The 23,065-nt window shown below is 43.1% G+C and overlaps 1 protein-coding gene across 2 annotated transcripts in view; it reads left to right on the plus strand.

The window, feature by feature from the left end:
- Positions 1-23,065, plus strand: part of Wbp1l (WW domain binding protein 1 like) — a 55,321-nt gene that overhangs the window by 17,159 nt on the left and 15,097 nt on the right. Inside the window, exon 1 of one of the 2 annotated variants that reach the window (XM_047553169.1) lies at positions 4,235-4,378. The exons of the other annotated variant lie outside the window; for it this stretch is intronic. Coding sequence (XP_047409125.1) covers positions 4,352-4,378 — 27 coding nt within the window. The 5' untranslated portion in view covers positions 4,235-4,351. Of the gene's footprint in view, positions 1-4,234; positions 4,379-23,065 lie in introns of those variants that run through there. 2 annotated transcript variants of the gene reach the window in all.

The following is a 23,065-nucleotide window of genomic DNA, read 5'->3' on the forward strand; positions in this document are numbered from 1 at the left end:
TCTCTAGACTCAGTGGGCCAGATGACGTGGGGGAGGGAACAGTTCCCGGAGGGTTTCTGAGAGCCAAAGCCTAGGAATGTCTCTAGCTTGCGCGCCCTGTGTGGCATCTGTTGTGTGTTGGGAATAGAAGAGAACTTTAGGCTTTCCCAGTCATTTACCTCATGGAACTCTGCTTTTCAAAGTGGGACCCACAGGCCTTGACTCCACCCTCCAGAATACCACTGTCAGCTCCAATAGAAGTGGCAGTCTTATAAATAGGATTCACATCAGGTCATGTCTGTTTGGTAGTTACCTTGGCCCTCAGTTCTGTTTTTTAATTTTTTCCCCCTTTTTATAACTTCTGGTCTTCAATATATGACTCCTGTGTCATCATAAAGGAAAGAACCTTTGGAGCCAGAGACGTGTGTGTGTGTGTGTGTGTGTGTGTGTGTGTGTGTGTGTGTGTTACTGGGGGCTAGACCCAGGAGCACTATATAACTGAGCTTACCCCTAGCTCTTGTAATTATTTTATTTTGAGATAGGATCTTGCTAAATTGCCAACGCTGGCCTCAGCCTCCTGTGTTGCTGGGATTACAGGTATGAACCACTATACCCAGCCAGAGACTTTGAGTTTTTGTTCTCCCACTGCTAGCTGTGTGACACTGGGAAAATAACAATTTTTTGGGGGGGTGGTGTACACCTGTAATCCCAGTGACTAGGGAGGCGGAGGCAGGAGGGTCACAAGTTCGGGGTCAGCTTCAGCAATTTAGTGAGGCCCTAAGCAACTAAGTGAGACCCGGTCTCAAAATAAAAATTAAAAAAAGACTGGGGATGTGGCTTAGAAAAGTGCCCCTGAGTTCAATCCCCATTATCAAACAACAACAGCAACAAACAAGTTACATGAACTCCATATACCTCAGTTTCTTCAGCTGAAGAGTAAGGATAATAGTACTTCATCCTAAGATTGTTGTGGTGGTGAGTTATTGGTTAGTTAGAATTTCTGGTGTAGAGTCTTAGCTTATGTTCAGAGTTGAACAAATAAGCCTCTTTTCCTAACCCTGTCCCAGAATTTAAAGATTATAAATATATAGACCGCCTGGAAAAATGTTGTCAAAAGATACTTAAATCGACTAGAGTAAAAAAATGAATTCCAAGAACATATATGTTGTTTTAGTATGTCTTCTTAAATAATAAGTTAAATGGTCTGAACGGTAACATTTTCAGCAGTGAGGGTTTCCTGCACCAGGGAAGAGGAATTTGGGTCCATGAATTCTCTATCTCAGATATTGCTTGGGGCCATGAACAGTGGTTAACCTACAATAGTTTGACAACATAATCCTGTTTAATTCTAGTTTAGTGTGACTTGCCTTCCCCCCTCCTTTCTTTTAAGTTGGTAGATTTAGCTTTTAATTTAATTCTGCATTGGCAGTTAGATGACTTATTTGAAGAAGGATTTGCCTTATCTCTGGCCCATCATGTATGAATCTGGATCACTTACATAAACGATTTTTTTTTCAGGCTGGCAGAAGTGGCTAATGATCATCTTGCTTTTTAAATCTCAAAACTGACTTTCTTTGTCACTGGGTTGTGGTGATATTTCTAGGGCATGTTAGAAAGTGAACTCACCTTGGGAATACCTGAATTTGTTAGTTCAACCTTTCTCCTACCCCCCGATCTCAGGTTAGTCAGCAAGGGGCTGGAGTGAGGAGAGAAGTATGTTTGTGAGAAAATTGCCAATAGTCACTTTTTTAGAGCGTATGATGTGGTAGGTGTAATACCTCATGTTAAATGCTGCCTTGCACATAGGAAGAAGATAAAACCAGTTAACTGCTGATTAGAAACACTGTCTTCAGCAGCATCCATAAAAGATGATTCATCAGGCAAAATCAGGAAGTCTGTGATACAATTGCGATCATTTTGATTGAATTTTATTCTTTTTTTTTTTTTTTTTTTTGCGGTACTAGGGATTGAACTCAGGGCCTTGTGCTTGCCAGGCTAGCCCTCTACCAGCTGAGCTATCTCCCCAACCCTGAATTTTTATTCTTAAAAAAGTGTTCTAGCAATGTTGCAGCTCCACTTCTTCCAAGATCACCACTGATGAATACTTAGAAATGTGGAAGACTTCCACAGCCCATCAAAGCAAGGTTTTCAGGGTGTTTTGATAATGGCAGTATCCCCAGTGCTGAGAACAATGCCTGGTACATGGTAAGCATTCAGTGGGTGTGGGGTGAATGAATGGGTGAACTTATGCCATGGTATTCATGCCAGAGAATTGCAGGTGTTGGTCTGTCCCGTTAGATCAGTGCGGACCCAAGTTGCCCACGAGCAACCGAGGGCATGCTTTCCTCCAGTTCTCTTGCCAAAGTAAATAGTGCTATACGTGTTTTCTGTTTCTCAGTGGTTGCCAGGGAACTGAGGAAATGAGAGGAAGGGGTTGAAAGCTACTTCCCTAGGTAGCTATGACTTGGTGTTCAGCCTTATCTGTCTGGCAGTTTGGCCTGTTTGTGAGGGTATGGGATACACCATCTGACCACATCTTGAGAATACATGATTTGCTAAAGAATGGCTCCTTAGTCCCTAGATACCTGCAGAAACCACTCTTTACACATCAACTTTTTTCTCTCCTCCTTAGCAATGAGGCTGCATGGGCCTTGAGGAAGTGGCTCAGCCAGCTTGGCATATTCATTTTTTTGTCAGGAAAGTCGATCTGACCTTGACCATCAGTAACAACCTGCAGTAAGCACATCATGTGTCTGACTGGATTCTAATGATCAAAAAGTACTTTTGGCACCTCACTGTGCTCTAAGTGTTGTGTACTGCTTATTTATTGTCCTAGGTGGGGGTTATAGATATTAATTTGCAAGAATCATTTGTGACTTACATGAGTCATGCCCAGCATAGTGCCACTGCTATGGAGGCCTTTGATAAATATCACTGAAATAAAATTATGCAGAAAATAAAAAGAAAGGTGAACTGCACTTGTTTCAAGTCATGAAAAATATAATTAATCTGCAGTCTTAAGAAGTTATTATAAAGTAACTTTGGGTTTACAAAATTCCTCTGAAGACTTTTCCTTGAGATATTTCTGGTCTGGGGATATAGTCAGGGGTATAGCACATGGTTAGCATGTATGAGGCCTAGAGTTCAATCCCCAGCACCAGGGGGGAAAAAAGTCATTTCCGCAAGTCCACATCCAAACATGAACCCCTTATCCTTTGCTTGTATTGTTTTTGGTGTAGGATTCAGACCTGGGGAGAGCTGCTGTGACCCCACTGTTCAAGGGAGGGTAGCCAGGGGAGGGGTGGCTTAGAGCATTGACCAGGAAAAGCCAGACTGGGTTGCCAACCCTAGGGTCTTTGTGTCTTTCGGAGAGCTTGCTGTTAGAGAACCCTTTTCTCCATGAACTGGGCTTAGGAAAGGAAACACAACAAACCTAAGGGGTGAACTTTCCGAAGCAGGAGTTGGTTTAAATATAGCTGATCTGCTTTACTGGCAACTTGGAGGCTGTGGTGGGACTTGTTGTACCTTTTGAAGACGAGTGAGGAAAGATGTTGGCACCTGTACATCCTCAGTTTGTTTACGAAATATAAACTCTCCTGTTGAGCGAGGGCTTGAGAGGTCAGTGTCCAAGGTAGCAAGGCCTACCTTAGCTGGAAGAGGTACCTCTCCAGCCTGTCTCTGCAAATCACCCCCCATTTCTAGAGAAAGTTGGGACAGCCGGGCTTACTGTGCAGTTGTTTATTGAGCACCGACTCTGGCAAGGCTGGGGGTGGAAACGTTTCTGTGAAACTGACAGTCACTGGGCTTGATTTTCTTTCCCAAGGAGGAGAAACAATACCTCGGGAATTACAGAGCCAATCCTTATTCAGAGAAGTGTAGCTCTTTTCAGCTCCCGAAGTTTGATTTATAGACACGGAGCCTGCTCATAATGAGGGGAGCTGATAGGAGGGGCAGCAGCCCCCTCTGTGCCCCAGGCACAGGCCTGGCTCTAGATGGGTTCAGGCTGGCATCCTAGGTTTGCAGCACTTCCTCCTCAGTATTCCATAGCAGCTGTCTGAAGTTTTTTCTACTGTGCCTGAACTGATGTCATTTCCCCCTTGGCAGACAGCTTCGGCTGTGCTGCCTCTGAGATATGTCACGAGAAGGTGGGGGTGGGTCAGAGCCAGGCGGGGTGAGGGGGAGGGTAGTGAGGGGAAAGGAGGGAGCTGCCTGCTTGGTCCCAGGACTCTGTTTACTTTCTCTTCTTTGCTCAGGAAGGCTGGTTAACTGGGAGCACAGAGCAGCTGGCCCATCAGGGGCCATACTCATTCCAAAACCTTAACTTTTCAGAGCCCTTTGTTCCAAACGTTAGTGTGGACGATGCTCTTGCAGGATGCCTTTCCTTTTGGGTCTTAGACAGGTAATTGATTGGTTCTCTGTGGATTGGGCTGGGGAAGGGAAGAAGGGTGGGAGCTATTTATTGTACTACTGCTTTGGTGGAGGGAATATTTTAGAAGATGTCTTGCAGTCCTAACAGACTAGCTCCCACACAAATTTCCAGTCCTTCCTCCTTGCTTGCTAGGTGCTCCTGACCTCCAGAACTCCTGCTTTAGGGCTGCCCAGTTCTGATTTCCATTAGACACTGTAAAACCGTTTGTGCAGCTTTATGGAGGAATAGTCAAAGGATGAGGCTGGGGACAGGGAGAAACAGAGTGGGATTCTTGCTCAAAACCCCCTTTCTTCCCTCCATTTTCATTTGGCAAATTAGGAGAGATTTCTTCACAGTCCTTCTGTTCTGAAGGGGCTGGGGAAGGACTGCGGGGTGGGGGGGCGGGCATCCGTTTTTGTGTAGGGAAGGCTCCGGAAGGCTTTCTTCCTTTTGAGCATGTGGTCAGGGCTGTGTGACTGAGGGATGTCTTGGACACCTCAGGGGGATAAGGTGTGGAATTGGCTCCATTTTGACCCTGCTGACAAGTTTGTAAGGCAAACAGACCCCTGTGGCATACTTAATTGCTTTGTGAGCTGCCATTTGAAGTAGGGGTACTAAATTATAGCCAGTAACCTAGCATGGAATGAGAAAACAGTAGCCAGGACCAACTGCTGTCCGTGGAGAACACAGCTGCTGCCAACTATTTGTTCCAGGGCTTCTGAGAGCTGGCCACCCCCACCCCCTCTTTGGTCTGAGAGGCATGTCTGTGTTGGAATGCGCAACTATAAATGGTGGTAGGGCTGTAAGGGTGGTGGGGACAGACACACACGGACAGGCAGGAAAAGCCACAGATGAGCTCAGATCAGAACTTGTGAGGGAAGGCTGGTTTACTCTCTGAGAAAAGTGCTAGGTGAGCAAATCTCCCTTGGGTTGCTTGAGGTTCTTTTAAAAGCAAGGTTCCCTGAAAAATCCTCAAACATTCCATTACTGCTTCTGTTAATCTTTGGTGTTCCATTGATGTAGCCACTGGAGTGATGACCTCAATTTGAACACCCCTCTACCCGCCCAAGAAAGCTGTCCTTTTAATCTGTGGGCAGAGTGAGTGAGCCCAGGAGAGTGTTGAGTACTACTGGAGAGAGGATGGATGAAGCATCCCATGCTAGGTCAGCCCCCGGTGGGAGAGGACCTGCTTGACAGAGTGGAAAGAGCAGGGTTGGAGCCAGGACGACCTGTACTCATATTCTGGCTTCCCCAGGGTCTTGGGTGCAAGCTGTTTCCTGACTCTGAACCCCATTTTTGAAGTGCAGATAATACCTGTTTTTTTTGTTTTGTTTTTTTTTTTTAGTACTAGGCATTGAACCCAGTGTACTTTACCACTGAACTGCATATCTAGTCTTTTTTATTTTTCATTTTGAGACAGTGTAAGATGCTGAGACTGGCCTCGAATTTGTGATCCTCTTGCCTGAGCTTCCTGAGTCACTGGGATTCCAGGCATGTGCCACTGTGCCGGGCAATAATAATGCTTTCTTGAAGAGGATTTCATAAAAGAATGTGTGTAAAACTTTAGCACCTTGGCCGGCAGAGAAGAGGCATTTAGCAAACAACCATTATTTTTAACTACTCATTTCTAAGGGATGCACAACTATAGGGATACACAACTATAGGGAATCTAGACACTATAGAACTGACCTGTGATTTTGCAGAGGTGGAAGGTGAGGTGGGCAGGAGTTCATAGGAGTGTGAGTGAGTTTGTGCTTCTCTTTTAGTGCCTATCATTGTATGTTGACTTAAAGTTGGGAGACTGTCTCTCTGTCTCTCTCTCTCTTTAGTTGTAGATGGACACAATACCTTTATTTACTTATTTTTATATGGGGCTGAGGGTCGAACCCAGTACCTCACACTTGCTGGGCAAGTGCTGTGCTACTGAGCTACAACCCCAGTGCCAAGGGAGTCTGTCTTATTGTACCAAGATACACCATTCATTTTTTATTCTGCAAGAAGGTGAGGGCTTATGTCCGATAACCCCCACTCACCTAAGTGAGAAAATGAAGTAGTTGGTAACAATAAATTAAAACCCTCAGAGAGCAGGGGAACAGAAAGGATGGTTGTTATGGGAGCATCTTAAAAGGCCCAACAGCAGGTGAATCTTGAATCCTGTTTTTGAACAATTACCTGGCAGAAAGCTGAACCTGGAGCCCTCTTAAGGCCCTTCCCTCCCTTGGCTCCTGCAGTTCAAGCCTTTCCTGTATAAACTTGGAGTATTTTGAGTTATATAATTTTGTACATTTCTAGTGCTTCTGTGTCTGTCAGTGTAACCATGTTCTGTATTGGAACCAGACTCCTAAAGATTACCTGGTGATAATTTTTTTTTTTTTTAATGGCTCTCTCTATATTCCCTGCCCCATGTATTAAGTCTTCCCTTTTTTTATGTTTTCTACCTAATCTATGTAACAGCTTCCTGACTTATGTGGTTAATGTTATTCTGTTTTTACAGAGGTACTGGAGGAGGCTTATAGAAGTTAAGCCACTTGCCAAAAGTGGCTCAGTTAGCTAGAGAAATGAAGGTGTTTTTCTTTTTAACCTAGGTCACTTCCAAATCCTGGATCTTTCTCGTGGATTAGACTGTGTTGCCAGTGTTGTGCAAGTAGAGTAGGATCATTATGTTGTTCTAGTTGGGAATATTTATTTCTTACCTGCCCAGGTAGGGAATAAGACACTGCTTGCTCTTCATATTGCCATTTGAATTTTACTCTGTGGAAGAATTAGTATCTACTGAATAGCCACTGCATGGGAACTTTGACTATTTAATGAATATCAGTGGACATAAGAGATGTAAAGATAGACATAGACAGTCCTTATTTCCAGGGAATTTATACTCTGCTGCAGTTGTTCTCAAAACCATAAAAATCACCTGAGAGTGGGGCTTATTAAAATGTAGATTCTGTAGGTCTGGGACCAGAGCCCAGGAATATTCATTTTTATTATCGTTCCTTAGATGTTTCTGATCCGGGTTGTTTCTAGCCATGCTTTGAGAGACTCTGGCCTCCAGGGCTTATGGAAATAATGACAAGACAGTGAGCTCAGACTAGGGACTAGGATAGCAGAGGGTGGGGAAGCATCTAAATCAGACCGGGTTGGGGGTGGACATGGCAGGCCTTCCAGAGAAGGTGATATCTGATCTGAGTCTTGAAGGATGAGTAGGAGTTTACCAGACATCTGAGCTGGGGAAAGAGCATTCCAGACAGATCAGGTTGGTTTTTTTTGGCCCCTGCAGATGAGAAGGGAAATTGTCTTCCAACTATGATTCTTGGTATTGAGTTTGCCTGTGGCAAAGAGAAAGGTCTGGGTTCACAGGTATTGATGCCCTTTGTGGCATAGAGTAGGAGGAACAAATTAGGGCTCTTCAGTCTAATAATGTGGCATGATTTCACTGTCTGTAAAGGGCACATGGGCCACAGGATGTCGCTTCTTTCATGCAAGGGACAGTGAAGACAGAATACTTGGAAGCTGCAGTGTTAACCAAAGAATAGTCTTTTAGTGCTTAGAAGAGCTAAAGTTCAGAAGATAGTCACCTGCTGAACCTTTTGGGTATGCCATCACGTACTAGATTGTAGTTAGAATATATAATTAAGCAAGCTGTCCTTTTATTATCTGACAAGATCAGAAATAGGTTTTGTGGTTAAGAGAAGCTGGCATATATAACTAACAGGTAGATTACTGATTTTCAGAGAAGATTGCAACAGCATTGCTTAGTCCGCTGATCCTAGTAAATTCTAGTTCATGTTCAAGTCAGAAGGCATTTATTTGGTAATGCTAGAGGATTCTTATGGTCATCATTCTATATCTGAAAAGTATTGTGCACCAATTCTGTTCAAAACTTGTTGTGGATACGAAGAGCTACGAATGTTCTCCCTGCCTTTGAGGGGTTTTCAGTCAGGTAGGGGAATAGAAAAGTGCACAGGTAATTGGAACATTCAGCAGGTGGTGGCACATGACATTAGAGGGAGACAAAATGCTGTAGGAGTTCAGAGGTGTAACAAAATGACCTTGTTGCAGATGACCCTTTCCACAGTTCATTGGTACCAGTTACTGCACTGTAGGTGTTAGGTGAGTGGAAGGACCAGAGGACGGTAAGTTCTAGTTGGTGCAGTGCAAGCTAGATCTATCAGAAGACAGCAGTTTACATCTTGGAATGTTTCCTTTCTCTTTGGGAGGGATCCGTTCTGCCCCAAATTGTCTACACCTTGAGTTGGGATGATCCCTAGTACTGGAAATGAGGGGTCTTAAGTGGAACTGGGGTAGGTCTGGCACCCTCCTCGGTGGTTTACCCGTTTGTCATGATGGGAGGCACAGGGATCCAACTCCTGGCATAAGGGGTGCTTTCTAATCTTTTTGTGTGTGTATGTATTGCTCAAGTTGACCTTGAACTCACAGTCTTCCTCCTTCAGTCTTCTGAGTAGCTGAGATTACAGGCATGCGCCACTGTGCCCAACTGCTATTCTTAATTTTTTTTTTTTGCCTTTTTTCCATATTTTTATTAGTGCACTGTAGTTGTACATAATGGTAGAATTCGTTGTTACTTCTTTTTTTAATTTCGTATTTTTTTTCTTGAAAGGGTGAACTGGTACCTATAGGCTCTAGATTGGCGTAATGCTGCTGCCTGTGACAGAGCACCTAGAATGCTGAACTGCAATACAGTCAGTCCCTGGGCATAGAATGTGGTCCTAGGGTCTCAGAGAGTACTGACAAGGCCTTGATGATATCTAGTTCACTCTGCAGGGTAGGAGCTCCAACCTCCAGTTTACCCTGAACTTCTGAATTTTAGCCAACATTTGCTTGGGGCATTTGTTGCTTCACAGTGACAGCCACCCACAAGGGAGGAGGTATTATCTCCTTGTTACTGTAAGGAAACTGGAACTTAAGAGGTCTGTGTTGCTGTGCCCAGGGGCTGATGTGTGGCATGGTGAGCTCTGCTTTGGCACTCTCATCTGCAGCCTCCGTTCCCTGAAGAAGACCAAGTGTTGACTCCCACTCACTGTGAGGCTTCTGTGCTTAGCTTTTCTCCACCAGGTTCAGGACAAATTAAGCAAGATCCTGCTTGGAAGGGAACTAACTGCATGTAACACAGCAGACACCAAGGTGACACTTGTTTGTACTACCAAAGGTTGAGGCCGGAATCCTTATCTGAACTGATTATAAGAATCCTGTAGGTGACAGCTCCATTGAACTCTGCAGTTCCCTGCCGTCACCTGAAGGTGAGAAGGTGGCTCTTACCCAAGCCTGTTCAGGTTAATTTTTGAACCCCCAGCCATCTCTGTTGAAAGAGACTGTGTTTTTAAAAGAGAGTGGCTTGTTTTTCATCATGTCTCTGATGAGAAAGCAGTGGACAGGATGGTAGCCTAGTGGAAAAGAGGACTATATCTGCTGATTTTGAAACTTTTATCTAGGCCGGAGCCAAAGAAAACAGTCACTTCCTCCAGTGATATCCCATGAGTTTGACCCACCCCCTTCCCACCCCTTTTCCTTGAAGAGGTAAATTTTAGTCCATGAAAACAGTATAATTTGGGGCTACTTAAAAAGCTGCCATTTCTTCTGCCCTTGTTCCCTAGCAGGCAGACTGTTCTCTTAACTCTGCCTCCTTAGCACTTCTTGCTATTTGTTGCTACTTTGTAGCAATGGTGAGTTGAAACAGCCTTAAGTATTGACCTGCCTTAGCCATTTCTGTGCCCCTCTGTAGCTACTGCTTCTGTGGTCAGGATCAACTGAATTCAAATGTTGGACCTCACAGAGGTTTCTGTTATTGGTTGCTGGAAATAAGTGGTTCAATCCTGAGAGATGGCTTCCTTTCAAGTTGTTCTTTCAACCAAAAGAGAGGAGGGGTTGTCAGGAAGCCATATGCTGCTCAGGAGGGAGGAAGACTTGGCTTTACAAATGGCAGAGTGGGACACATTGACTTCTTTTCCTGAAAGAGGCTTAGGGTTTACTGGTGCTGTGTTGCTTATAAAACAGTGGTTTCCCTAGGTCTTCCATCAAGGAGGCCAGAGTGCTTGTTATTGTTTGGTTCTCCTGCTTAACACGTGTTTCCAGGAGCTTCCACTGAACTGTGACACATGCATGGTCCCAGTCTTGGTTTCAAATACTGGCCAACTTATCGTGTGACTTTTTTCTTTCTCTCTTCTTCCCTCTCTCCCTTCCTAACGATTGAACCCAAAGGGTCTCTATTACTGAGCTATATTCCTAGCCCTTTTATTTTGAGGAAGTGTCTCACTAAGTTGTTGGCCTCAAACTTATGATCCTCCTACCTCAGCCTCCTGAGTCAACAGGATTACGGGTGTATACCACATCTGGCTCATGTGGTTGTCATCAAGGGTTTGGAATTCTCTCATTACCCACCAGGTAGTGGTGTGAACACTTGTGACTTCCTACTCCTCTGGTGATGGCTCTGGAGCAGGATGGAGAGGCCTGGGTTACACTGGAGTAGACTGCCAGCAAAATGGAATGTGTAATCCCTCCTTCGTCTCTAGGTGAAGTTCTGGATTTATGGGCCAGGCTCAGGTTTTGCTGGGTTACTGTCACCCTGTCATGACTGAGAGCCATGGTTTGGTTTCTCACCAGTCATATGCAGAAATCACCTGACAGTTTTAACCAGATGATCACTTCACCCTCTGCTTGTATTGTGTAACTAAGAGGCACAGGGAAGGTTGGGGAGAATTGACTTGCAGGGTTACTTGACTCCTTTGTCCCCAGGTCCATTACTTTCTGAAGGTTTTATTTTGTCTTGTTTGGTTTGGTTTTCCTCCCTCCTAGACCAGTTACATTTGTGAGATTGATATCAGTCCTGTCCTGGAGAATTTAGAGTGTGGAGCCCATGAGACAATCAGGGAACAAGACTGGACGAAACAAGATTGTATGGTGCAGTTTGGCTAGAATAGTGCCTTTAAACTCGGGGCACTTTTACCTCCATGTGACACTTGGCAATGTCCACATGTCTAGATAGAGTTGGTTGTCACACTTGGAGTGGGGGCAGTGACTACTGCTCTCTAGTAAATAGAGTCTGTGAATGCTGCTAAACATCTTACAATGTACAGGAGAGTCCCTACAACAAAGGATCGTCTGACTCCGTGTCAGCAGTACCAAGCGAGAGACCATGGGATAGAAACTACTGACACATGACTATCTGCTATGCTTAGGGCTGTGAGTCACAGGCCTGAGGGAATGCAGACCAGGTTGTTTTAATAAAGGGAAATCAGGTGGACCTTTACCTGCTGCATTCTAAGCCATATGTGTCAATCACCTGCCCAGAAATTTAGCATCTTTTTTTTTGGTGGGGGGGGGCAGAGGAAGGGTACTGGGGATTGAACCCAGGGGTATTTTACCACTGAGCTACATCCCCAGCCCTTTTATTTTATTTTGAGACAGCGATTCTCTTAAGTTGTTCTGACTGGCCTCAACTTGTAATCTTCCTGTCTTAGGTCTCTCAAGCAACTGAGATTATAGGAGTGTGCCATGATGCCTGGTTTGAGATTTAGAATCTTGACATCTTGATTGCCCCTTCATCAGCAGGTGATGACTGAAGTCATTTTGTGTGTGTGCGTGCTGGGGAAGGGGACAGTAAATAAGACCAAGCCTTTCTGGAACTACAATCTCCTCTCTTTGAGCAATCTGGACAACCACTCCCTCATCAAAGCAGGATCTCTCAGTAGTACCTAAATAAGCTTTACAGCTTGTGGTACAGTTAGGCTAGAGTTATTTTAAGAACAGGGCACATTTCAAGCAGGTACCTATTGCTGTGACGTGAGTTTACTATAATCTATTTCTGATAACAATACAACTCCTCCCCCTTTTCTAAGTCATCTGAGTCTGTTTTAATCTTTAAGTGCAAGGCCTTACACTTCAGAAAGTTCTTGTATTCTTTTAGTTTTGCAGAGGCTTTTGGAGACAACCTGTGTATTCTGAAGATTTCTTTTATGTTGTGTCTGCAGTGAGACCACTTTTAATGTGACCCTTTGTCCAGGTAGAAGTAAACAGTTTCCTTAAACAGGGTTGAATGTTGTCCTGATCATAAATCTCCAGTTCTGGGCTTTAGGCAGTCAGGCAGGCAGGCGAGTCCCATTGTGAAATTTCTTTGCTTCCAACAAAAGCCTGCTGCTGTAGGATGGAACTGCTGAGGAAAGATGGGGTTACATTGAGAGTTACACTTAAGATGAGGAATGAGATGTGGCATGTGCTTTTCTCTATCAAATGAAACTGATGTGTCTCTTTTATATATATATATATATATATATATATATGTATTTTTTTTAGTTTAGATGTTGATAGACCTTTTTATTTTATTCATTAATTTATATGCGGTGCTGAGGATCGAACCCAGTGCCTCACACATGCTAGGCAAGCACTCTGCCACTGAGCCACAACTGCAGCCCCACTGGTGAGTCTCTTAAAGTATATCAGCCACAAGTTAACTTGTAACTTTAATATTTTAGATCCCTTTGAAAACAGTACCTCTTTTCTTTTTTGTAGGATAATTTTTCCTCTTCTTTCTAGGCAAATAAGTGGGTATTTTATTTGATCAAGAGCCATTTTCAAGATGCAGTTAAGACATTGATAACTTAGAACCCAGTCACAGAATATGGAACCAAAAGTTAGAAGAGCAGGATTTTGACAGTCTGCCTGAGCCACAGTGTTAGTGTTGGTTTCCTCGTCCACATGGGGGTAGCAGCACCTCTTTTGACCTCTTGCAGGGTTCTGACTGGCAGACTGGAGACTTGAAAAGCTTGAGCACTCCACAAATGTGAATGACCTGTATTAGTTACATATATACCTGTATTTATGTATGTGTGCATATCTTGTTCCACCTACACTATAAATCATTTTTTAAAAAGAATGAATTCTGTTGATTAGATTATGATTACTTTTGAAGGAACAAAGTGAACTTGAATATTTAGAAACTTTCAACAATAAAATTGAACCATAAATTAAAAAAATAAAACCTAATAGTTGAGTTATTACAGAGTGCCTCAAAGGCAAAGTCCCTGCCTTATCTGTGGCTTTTGTGCTTGTTAGCATCCCACATGTAAGTGTAGGATAACCTCCAAACATTGAATTCTCTCCACTTGGATTTAGGTCCAAAAAACTTCCCTTGACTGTGTGATTGCTCTGAACCCCAGTTTCCCATAACAAGGAGAATAAATGACATTGGTAAAAACACTTTATCTAAGTCAGGTTTGGTGACATACACTTGTAAATCCTAGTAACCCAGGAAACTGAGGTAGAAGGATCCCAAGTTCAAGGCCAGCCTTGGCAACTTATAGATACTTTCTTTCAAAATAAAATATAAAAGGACTAAGGATATAGCTTAGTGGTAGATTGTACTGGTTTGATCCCCAGTTCTGCAAAACAAACAAACAAACAAACAAAAACTCACCCAGTGCTCAGTACACGCAGTCACTTGGTTCTCTTTCTCATGCAGTGTGGTAGGAGGTCCCCCTGGTTATTAAGAGGGGCTCCCCTGATGCAGCACTGGAGCCACCTTTTTTGTTGAGGTACCTATTTGACATGGTGCTGCTTGAGCCTCAATGAGGAGAATTCAGATTCTTGCTGCTTGTATTTAGGCCTCTGTAACTTGCCTTAGCCTCCAGGTGAGGGCATGAACAATCCACTTCTGAACTTTGGAGGAGATAAGCGGGTGCCCACAGGGACCAGCAATGACATGATTGAGTCAACTAAAGGGGATCATTGGCCAGAAGGGGCATGGGGGGGATCACTGAGATTGTGATGGAGCTGGAAGTTCTACCCCAGTCTCTATGACCCTGGAGGTTGTGGGTCTTGATTTTCTTTTTCTTTTTCTTTTCTTTTTTTTTATTTTTTGCGGTGCTGGGGACCAAACCCAGGGCCTTTTGCTTGCAAGGCAAGCACTCTACCGACTAAACTATCTCCCCAGCCCCTTGATTTTCTAGAGAAACTGGAAATCTGGATTATTATGTGAATTATCCTCATTTTAAAATGTTGCTAGTTAATACATCTTTTTAAAAGTTGAAAAATGTAACATGTGGATATAGACCTGTCTCATGGGGTCACCGGTTCTGCCAGCGTGCCTCCTGCTACTCACCAGCACTGCTGCATGTTACCTGCTTTTTTGGCCCTCAGTTCTCTGCAGCAGACTTTGCTAAAGAAGCCACACTTCTCAGTGCCTTCTGTGGCAGGAGAGTACAGTGATGTGGGATTGTTATCAATATCTCGAGGCAGCACTGCCTTTCTGTCTTCATCCAAGGGGGAAAGAGTGTTACAGTAACCTGGTGTCCTGTGCCACTGCTGCCAGTCAGACCCCACAGGCCTGCATATGCTGGTATATCAGCAAGTAGACCTTAATAAAACCATAGAATATGTTGCACTTCTGATTTTTTGCTCTGGGATTTTCCTACCAGGGTCAAGTGGCTTTTTTCTGAATTTGTTAATCAGGTTCCTAATAGCAACACAGGAAATGGATTTTAATTTATTTGCTGGCTGCTCCATTTGGGGACTGTTTAATGAGGATCCAGTTGCAATGCAGCTTTGGCAATAGCAGTACTGGCATGGGTAGGAAGTGTACCTAACTAATGTGTCACTTCTTTTTAAAATTTATGTTTATGACCTATTGCTTATGTGTGTGTGTGTATATAAAATGAGGCAGAGAGAATATAAATAATCTCATGTGCCTTGATTCTAAGTAGGTACTCTTGGGGGTTACTGTGTTGGGACATGTTTGGGATTCTAGGAAGATCCCAAACATGTTTTAGAGGTTCTCAAATTTGTGTATTTGTGATGAGCATAACCAGGGAAGTGTGTTTAAAAGGGCAAAATTTCAGTCACTGTCCTCAGAGGTTCTCTCTTTTGTTGGGGGGTCCCAGAGATTAAACTCAGGAGCACTTGACCACTGGGACCACATCCCCAGCCCTATTGTATTTTATTTAGAGACAGGGTCTCACTAAGTTGCTTAGTGCCCCACTGTTGCTGAGGCTGGCTTTGAACTCATGATCCTCTTGCTTCAGCCTCTGTAGCCACTGGGATTACAGGCATGCACCATGTTTTCCAGCCAGAGGTTCTCAATCTACATATTTAACAAATACCCATGTGATTTTGGGCCCATGACCATAATGGGAGACACAACTCTATTTTGTTGCATTTGTTGTCTTAGTGTATTCATTCTTATTTGGGGGCAAATTCATTGATTTTTTTTATGGCACTGGTGATTGAACTCAGGGGTGCTCTACCACTGCACTACATCCTCAGCCATTTCATTTTTTATTTTGAGACGGGGGTCTCACTAATTTGCCAAGGTTGGCCTGAACTTGTAATCCTCCTGCCTCTGCTTGCCACGTCACTGGGATTACAGGCCTGTGCCACCGTGCTGGAAAATTCACTTAGTTGTAAGACTCTAGTTTGTTTTGATTCACTGTGTTGCTCTTCCTCAGATTCCTGAACAGTGTCCATCTTTGGGAGACCCCAGACCACATTGCTCCAGCATGATCTTACAGGCTGAAGTAAATGAACCTTGTGTCCCCATTTAGCAGGGACCCCAGAACTCCCCTTTAGTAGTACACAGGTACATGCTGCTGGCATATCTGGAAGCAGCAGTTGGCTCTGTTGGTTCTAGGCTTTTTTCAGCTATGTCACTAGCTCTGAGCTATCTCCCCAGCCCACTAGCTCCAGTCTTTGGCTTTACCCTTTTGGGATTCTGTAGTAGAGGATGGGGATTGGATACACCTGAGCCAGAGTCCTTAAGGGTAAACCACGCTGTCATACCTGAGCGATGAGGCTGAATCTTCTCAAATAAGATTTACTGGCTGAGTTAAGGGAGCCTGTCCATTTAGATCAGGCTATTTGTTCTTCTGAAAATTGTTGAATTCTACCAAAAAGCATAAAACTCCATTCCTAATCTCCCAGTGCACACAAGGCAGCGGCTTGGTCAGCTTCTTAGGAGTGGCTTGCTCTTTATCAGAAGCGATGAAATTGAATTCCTTTAGCTAGATAAGCTTAAAGAGTTAATTATCAGGTGTGATATAATGTGAAGGGTATAAAAGTAGTCTATGGCAATCCTTACCATCAAAGATAGGGGGATTAGATTAACACCTAGGAAAAATATGCCAGGACTCCTGCTGAATTATTATTCTTCCTGAGCTTACTGTTCTTCCCCAGCTCTTCTATAACCTCCTTCCACCCAATTCACAGTACCTACTCTTGAACAATTCTGTTTATTTCCATATCTCTTTGAACAGCCTTAAAGTCGAATAGCATCACTTAGTGACACACTGTCTCTAAAATATAAAAAATGGCTGGGAATGTGGCTCTGTGGCTAAGTACCCTTGGGTTCAATCCCCAGTACCAACAAACAAACAAACAAACCCATAGCATCAAATATGTAACAACAGATACCCGTAATTATGTAACACTATAATGTACCAATAAAAAATGGGGGAAAACCCCAGTAGCATTAGGGAGACCATGATGTTAACTTCCTGATTGTGAAAATATAGGTAGATCCACAAAGCTTTAAAAAATATTTTTCATGGCTACTTACATACCTATTTTCTGAGGACCTGGACCTTAAAAATTACATTCAGATTTTGAAGATTGTCTAGAATAGAACAAAAATAGAAGATTCTAAGTTAAAGTGGTGTGCTGTCTTTCTCATCTAGCCATTTCAAATCTCTCTTATTTTTGAAGACTTTGGTTATGGAGCATTACCAAAATCAGAAAGAACTCTGCTCCAGCAGATGTTCAGTGCTAGATTTGTTCTATTTTCTAGAAAGCCATTTCTAGTTCAAGAATGAAAAGAAAGTTGATTTTGTTGCTCACTCTGCAGTAGCAACCAGACTGAGTGTTGCAAAAAATGGGCCCACGTTGAAAAGTAAATGTGAGAACTGCAAAAATATTTTTATATCTATTAAAATCTCTACCGTAATCTAAGGGAGAAACTATCTGGAGCCAGCAGTGGATTTGTAAGCAATGGTACTTTGTATTTTATTTTAACTCTTGTACAAAACATGTGAAGTCTCTGCTGAACTCTCAGCTTTCCTTTCTCACAGTCTTCCTGAGATCCACAGTCTAGCCTCTGTTCCTGGAGAACACCAAGCTCATTCCTGCCCTGGTATCTTTGCATGTGCTCAACATGTCCTCTGCTAGAACACTGTTCCTGCAGGTCTGCTTAAACTGGCTCCTTCTCAGAGAGGCCTTTCCTGACCACCCCATTTAACCCATGTTGTCCTGTATTATTATCCACCCATGTTGTCCTGTATTATTATCCTTGTGGAGCTTATTACTGTTTAAATTCTTATTTTATTAGTTATCAGCCTTCCCCACTAGAATGTACTTAAGATCTCTTTATCTTTCTGCAGTTTCTTGAAATGTACTTAGCTGAAAGTTTAAAAAACTAAAGTTTTTTAGTGTCTGAAAATTCTTAATCTGTTTTGGAATATCTTAAATCAGTTTTGGAAATTTTTCATCTCTTTCAATATTGCCTCTTCTCCATTCTCTTCTTCTTTAGCCTCTTATTTCTAGTTTTCCAATTCTGTTTTTGTTTTCTTGGTTAGAACCACTTTGCTGAGCATTTTCTCAGATTTATCCTCCAGTTCAAAATTCTCTCTTTAACTTGACCTAATCTCTGTGTAACCCATCTGCTGAATTTTTACTTTTAATAGCTATTATTTTTCCACAAGTTTTATTTTTACTTTTCTTCCAAATCTACTTGGTCACTATCTTTTTTTTTTTTTTTTTTTTGGCGCTGGGGATTGAACCCAGGGCCTTAGGCTTAGGAGGCAAGCACTCTACTAACTGAGCTATCTCCCCAGCCCTACTTGGTCTCTATCTCCTTTTTAGTAATGTTCTTATGTTTTGATTTTTTTTTCCTGTAATCATTTGAATATCTTATCATTTTATATCTTAAAATTTATCTGTCATTCTGTTATCTTAAGTTGTTCCCCCTCACCCCAGAGGGTATTATTCTGTTATTTGTTGAGTTTCCCAAGTCTTATTTAAATTGGATTACTTTTGCATACTTTTTAAGTTGTAAACTTCTCTTTAAACAGAGCTTTATTTGTGGAACTCTTTCAGAGGATGGATCTTTTGCCAGATGTCACAAGGCCTATTGCCAACCTGGGACCCCCACTTTAAAAAAAAAAATTGTTTTTGCAATACTGAGGACTGAACCCAGGGCCTTGCACATGGTGGGCAAGTACTCTATCACTACATCCCCAGCATTTTTTATTTTGTTTTGAGACAGGGTCTTGCTATTTTGCCCAAGCTAGTCTCAAACTTTTGATTTTCCTATTGCAACCTCCCAGGTAGCTGGGTGTATGCCACTGGGTCCAACCTGGACCACTTTTTGTGTTAAAATTTAGCCTCGAATTCTCAGACCACATGGGTAGTACAATTCGAACCTCAGGTTAGCTTGAGGGAAGGCCTGTGACCACAGATCATTTGAGGAGATACTTTGTCCCCCTCTCCATTCAAATCTTTCTTCTCACTATATGCCAATAGTTTGTTTTTTTTTTTTAATTTTTTATTAGTCGTTGATGAACCTTTATTTTATTTACTTATTTATATTGCAGTGCCAAGAATCGAACTCAGTGCCTCATACATACTAGGCAAGTGCTCTACTACTGAGCTACAGCCCCCAGCCCCTCCCTTTTCCCCCTATTCTGCTCTTCCCCTTTGAGGGTCCCAGCTTTATAATGGGTCTGAATTCCAACTTCCTTTTTCACCTGGGCCCAGGATCAACAAACTACTCTACTTTCCAGGGCAACTGGAAAGGCCTAACATTTAGGACTGTGATTTCTAGTTCCCCCTATCATTTTTGGTCCCTGGGGATCTTCCTTGCTTTCTTGCAAGCTCAGCTATGTAATTAAAAGATATCGTTATATAGCCAGCGTTTCTAGGGGTTTTGTAAGAAGAATTTTTAAAAGTTATCTATCCAGCCCTATTGTTAGACAAAAAAACTTTTCCCTCCCACTCCACAAATCTCTTGCTCCTTAGTGTAGCTGTAGCATCCTACATGGTGTCTGGCACATGGTGGGAGCAAGGGAGTGTCAGTACATCATTGTTGGCTGTTGGGGAACTGAACATTCCCATTAGGAGTTGGTTCTTTTCCCTGCAGGGAGAGCTGGAGGTGGTGCGCCGTGTTCATCCATATCAGGTAATCAAGATTGGCGTTCTGTGCTTTAGCCTCTTGTGAAGGACTTTTAATTTTTCTATTTTTCACTCTTAAACTTCAAAACTCTTATGTTTTCCTAAGGACATGAAGATGATGTGCCATCAACTAGTTGCTAGCAGAGTTTTCCAGCCCCATAAATTGGTAAATTAAAACCATGCCTAGGGAACCATTATGGCCCAGTGTCTCTTTTTATGCTGGCACTTAGAAAGTTCTTATGCTGATTAAATTGACCTTTACAGTGGCTCAGCTAAGAATAGCAACTATAAGACATGGAAACTGTTAAGGAAAATGTTATTAGTCTCACAGTTTATGCTGCCACCAAAGAGATAATTTTTTGCATATGTGCAAAAGGCATACTGTTTAGCCTTTTCCATTGTAAAAATGTTCTTTCCAGTTCAATGTTGATCTTGTTTGTTGCTTCTTTGTGCCTACGCTTTCTGTTTGGTGACCATGTGAGATCTGTCTCTGGGAGCTGGTCACTGTGGTACCAGAACTAAAGGCATAGACCTATGACAAATGAGGATCCTGGTAGTTATAAAAGGCATTCCTGAGGTGAAGGCCTTGGCATAAGAACACTCATTTTTTATGCAATTTCTTGTCTTTTCTTTCTTTCTATTTTTCTTGTCTGGTACTGGTTATTGAACTCAGGGGCACTCAACGACAGAGCCAAATCCCCAGCCCTCACAGTTTCTTTTTGACAAATTCTGTTTCTAGATTTTTGTTGTTGTTTAGTTTTTTGCCATGGAGTTTTTATTTTATTCATTTATTCATTCATCCATCCATCCATTCATCCATCCATCCATCCATCCCTCCATCCATCCATTCATCCATCCATTCATTCTTGGGATTGAACCCAGGGGCACTTTACCATTGAGCTACATCCCCAACTCTTTTTTATTTTGAGACAGAGTCTTGCTAAATTTCTTAGGGCCTCACTAATTATGCTGAGGCCATAAATTTGTGATCGTCCTGCCTCAGCCTCCCAAATCACTGGGATTACAGTCTTGTGCCACCCACTCACCCAGCTGCTGTGGAGTTATATGCAAATGAAAGATATCTGTAAAATGCAAACCTGGTCTTATTTATCTCCCTATACTCTCAGGTCCCTTCTTACCTACATGCTTCTTTAACCACCTCCTTCTAGCCAAAGAACGTTGCCACTGCAGTTTTTCTGCCAGGAATGTGCTTCTCATCCCTCTTGTTTAGTTATGATTTTTCTGACCATCCTGTCAGTCTCAATTCAAGCTTATTTTCCTCCCAGAAGCCATTCTGGACCCTTTTGATTAGCTTCTAGGTCTTTTATAAGCTTAGCTGCAGTTTGATCTTGTGTGATTATTTCATTGTCCTTTGTTAGACTGCAAGCTGCATGAAGTCAGCAGCCATGTCTCTTTTTGCTCATTTACCCATTTTGTCCCGGACCGCAGCTCAGTTCTGGTGCAGTGAAGCACTCAATAAATGTTGAAGGAAGGAATGAAGACCCCACATTCCATACTGGGAGTTCACAAGTACGAGTCCTTACCTTTCCCATCAAAGTCGAATAGTTGATTTCATTTGGTTGAGTTTTTTTATTAAGTATGGAAAGCAGACGAAGAGGTATAATGTTACCCAAAGAGGCTGTAGCTTAATGACTGAAAGTTCAAGGTCTAGAGTCAGACAGACTTGATGGCACTACTTCTAGCTTTGTGACCCTGGCAGGTGACTTAGCCTCTTTGGGCCTCAACTCCCTGTTACTACTCCCTTCCTTGGGTTGTTGTCAAGTTTTAATGAAAGACTACCTGGACAGCGTTTAGAATAGTCCTGGTATCTAGCAAGTGCTTGATACACATGCGCTCTTCTTCCCCTCATCTTCCCCTGCCTTCAGGTGGTCACATAGCCATCTTCTCAGAACAGCACTGTGCTTGTCCTAGGGACAGCAGAGGAAGTAAGGAGACATGGCTCCTGCCCTTGGGGAGATCACAGTTCATCCTGTGGTTCATCCTCTGGAAAAAGGGAGTGAGAGGAATATTTGCTATCCACTATTCAGGACTTGACCTGAATAACATAGTGTGTGTAATGAGCTGGAAAATACTTAGTAGTAAAACAAGGATCATCATAAAGAGGGCTGAGAATTTTTCATATTCATATTTCCATTGCATTCTCTCCAGTTCTTTTTTCTTTTCTTCTTTGTGTGTATGGAGCAGCCTGCATTGCCACAGTGGGCTTTACTGTTTTGAAATAATGCTGTGAAGGCAAGGTGCTGGATGGTCTTCTAGCAGTAGTGGTTTACAGAATATTGTTGCTAATAAGAGCACAGAGAAGTTAAGTAACTACTCAAGGCCACACAGTTAATAAACCTTGTGTAAGAGCTGGGCTTGAACCCAGATCCAGCTGACTCTTAACCACATAAGCTTTTGCATTCTGAGTCACCTGGAGGTGAGAGCCCCTTTGGTGATCCATGAGTAAATTCTACTGTTCTTTGCTGTTGATTCGAGCAAGAGGAGGCATAGATCTCATGAGCTTTTGTGTTGACTTAAGGCTGTGTGTCAGAGATGGAATGTAGGAGTGGGTAGGATAAAAGGCTTGAGGCAGAGAGTGGTGCTTAGCTTAGAGTTGAAGGAGATGTTAGAGATCATCTTCACTAGACTTAACACCATCGAGTAACTTGCCCTAAGTCGTGTTCCTCTGTAGTGACAGCTGTGTCCAAACCCAAATCTGCCAGGTTTCCTTGCATACAGCAGGTCTTGCTGGAGGGGCTCTCTTCACACTGACATCTCGTGTCCCCCAGTCCTTTACTTCTTCCTTACTGATGGAGCCTGAGCCCACTTCTTGTCTTCCTAACTACCTGCCTTCTTTATTCCCCCTGCAGCAGAAAATGACAGTTCCCATAGCCAAGACCAATGCTGTAGGACTCTGCATTTGAGGGAAGCAGAACACAGGGAACTAGATATACTGGGTTAAAATGTGTTTGAGGAACTGGGTTAAAGCATTCTGCTTTCCCTGGGGAAGTGGAGGCGGAGCAGCAAAGCTGAGTGGGGTCTTGTTTATACCAGGCCTCCTGTCTCGAGACAAGAAGAGCCGAGGGAAGAGCTGACAACAGTAGGTCATGAGGATGCCACTTGTTTAGGTTTCTGATGTGTTCTGTTGCACCCTTCATGTGGGACCAGTTGGCTGCCTGGTGCTCAGAGCCTGACCTTATCTGGTGAATTTTCCCCAGGCAGAAGTGTCACTGGATTCTTTTATGTGCCGACTGTAGGCAGCACAGCCTCTTTTAGAAACTGTGTGGATACTTTGAACTGTGCTCTTGCAAGGCAGTGCCAGAAGAATGGCATTTGCAGGGCCTGGTAAACTTGGGAGAAACTTTTTGATGTCTATGTGAAAGGGGTGTTTTGCTCTGAAGTCGGAGAGACTGACTGGAGCAAAAGCAGCAAGTGTAGTTCTGTTTTCTCCATCTGCACTGGGCCTCTGAGGAGGCCTCCAATTGCTCGGTGTCTTTTTGCTTTTGGTGGGCTTGG

The sequence above is a fragment of the Sciurus carolinensis genome, chromosome 5, assembly GCF_902686445.1.
Source record: "Sciurus carolinensis chromosome 5, mSciCar1.2, whole genome shotgun sequence".
In the NCBI taxonomy this organism is placed as follows: Eukaryota; Metazoa; Chordata; class Mammalia; order Rodentia; family Sciuridae; genus Sciurus; species Sciurus carolinensis.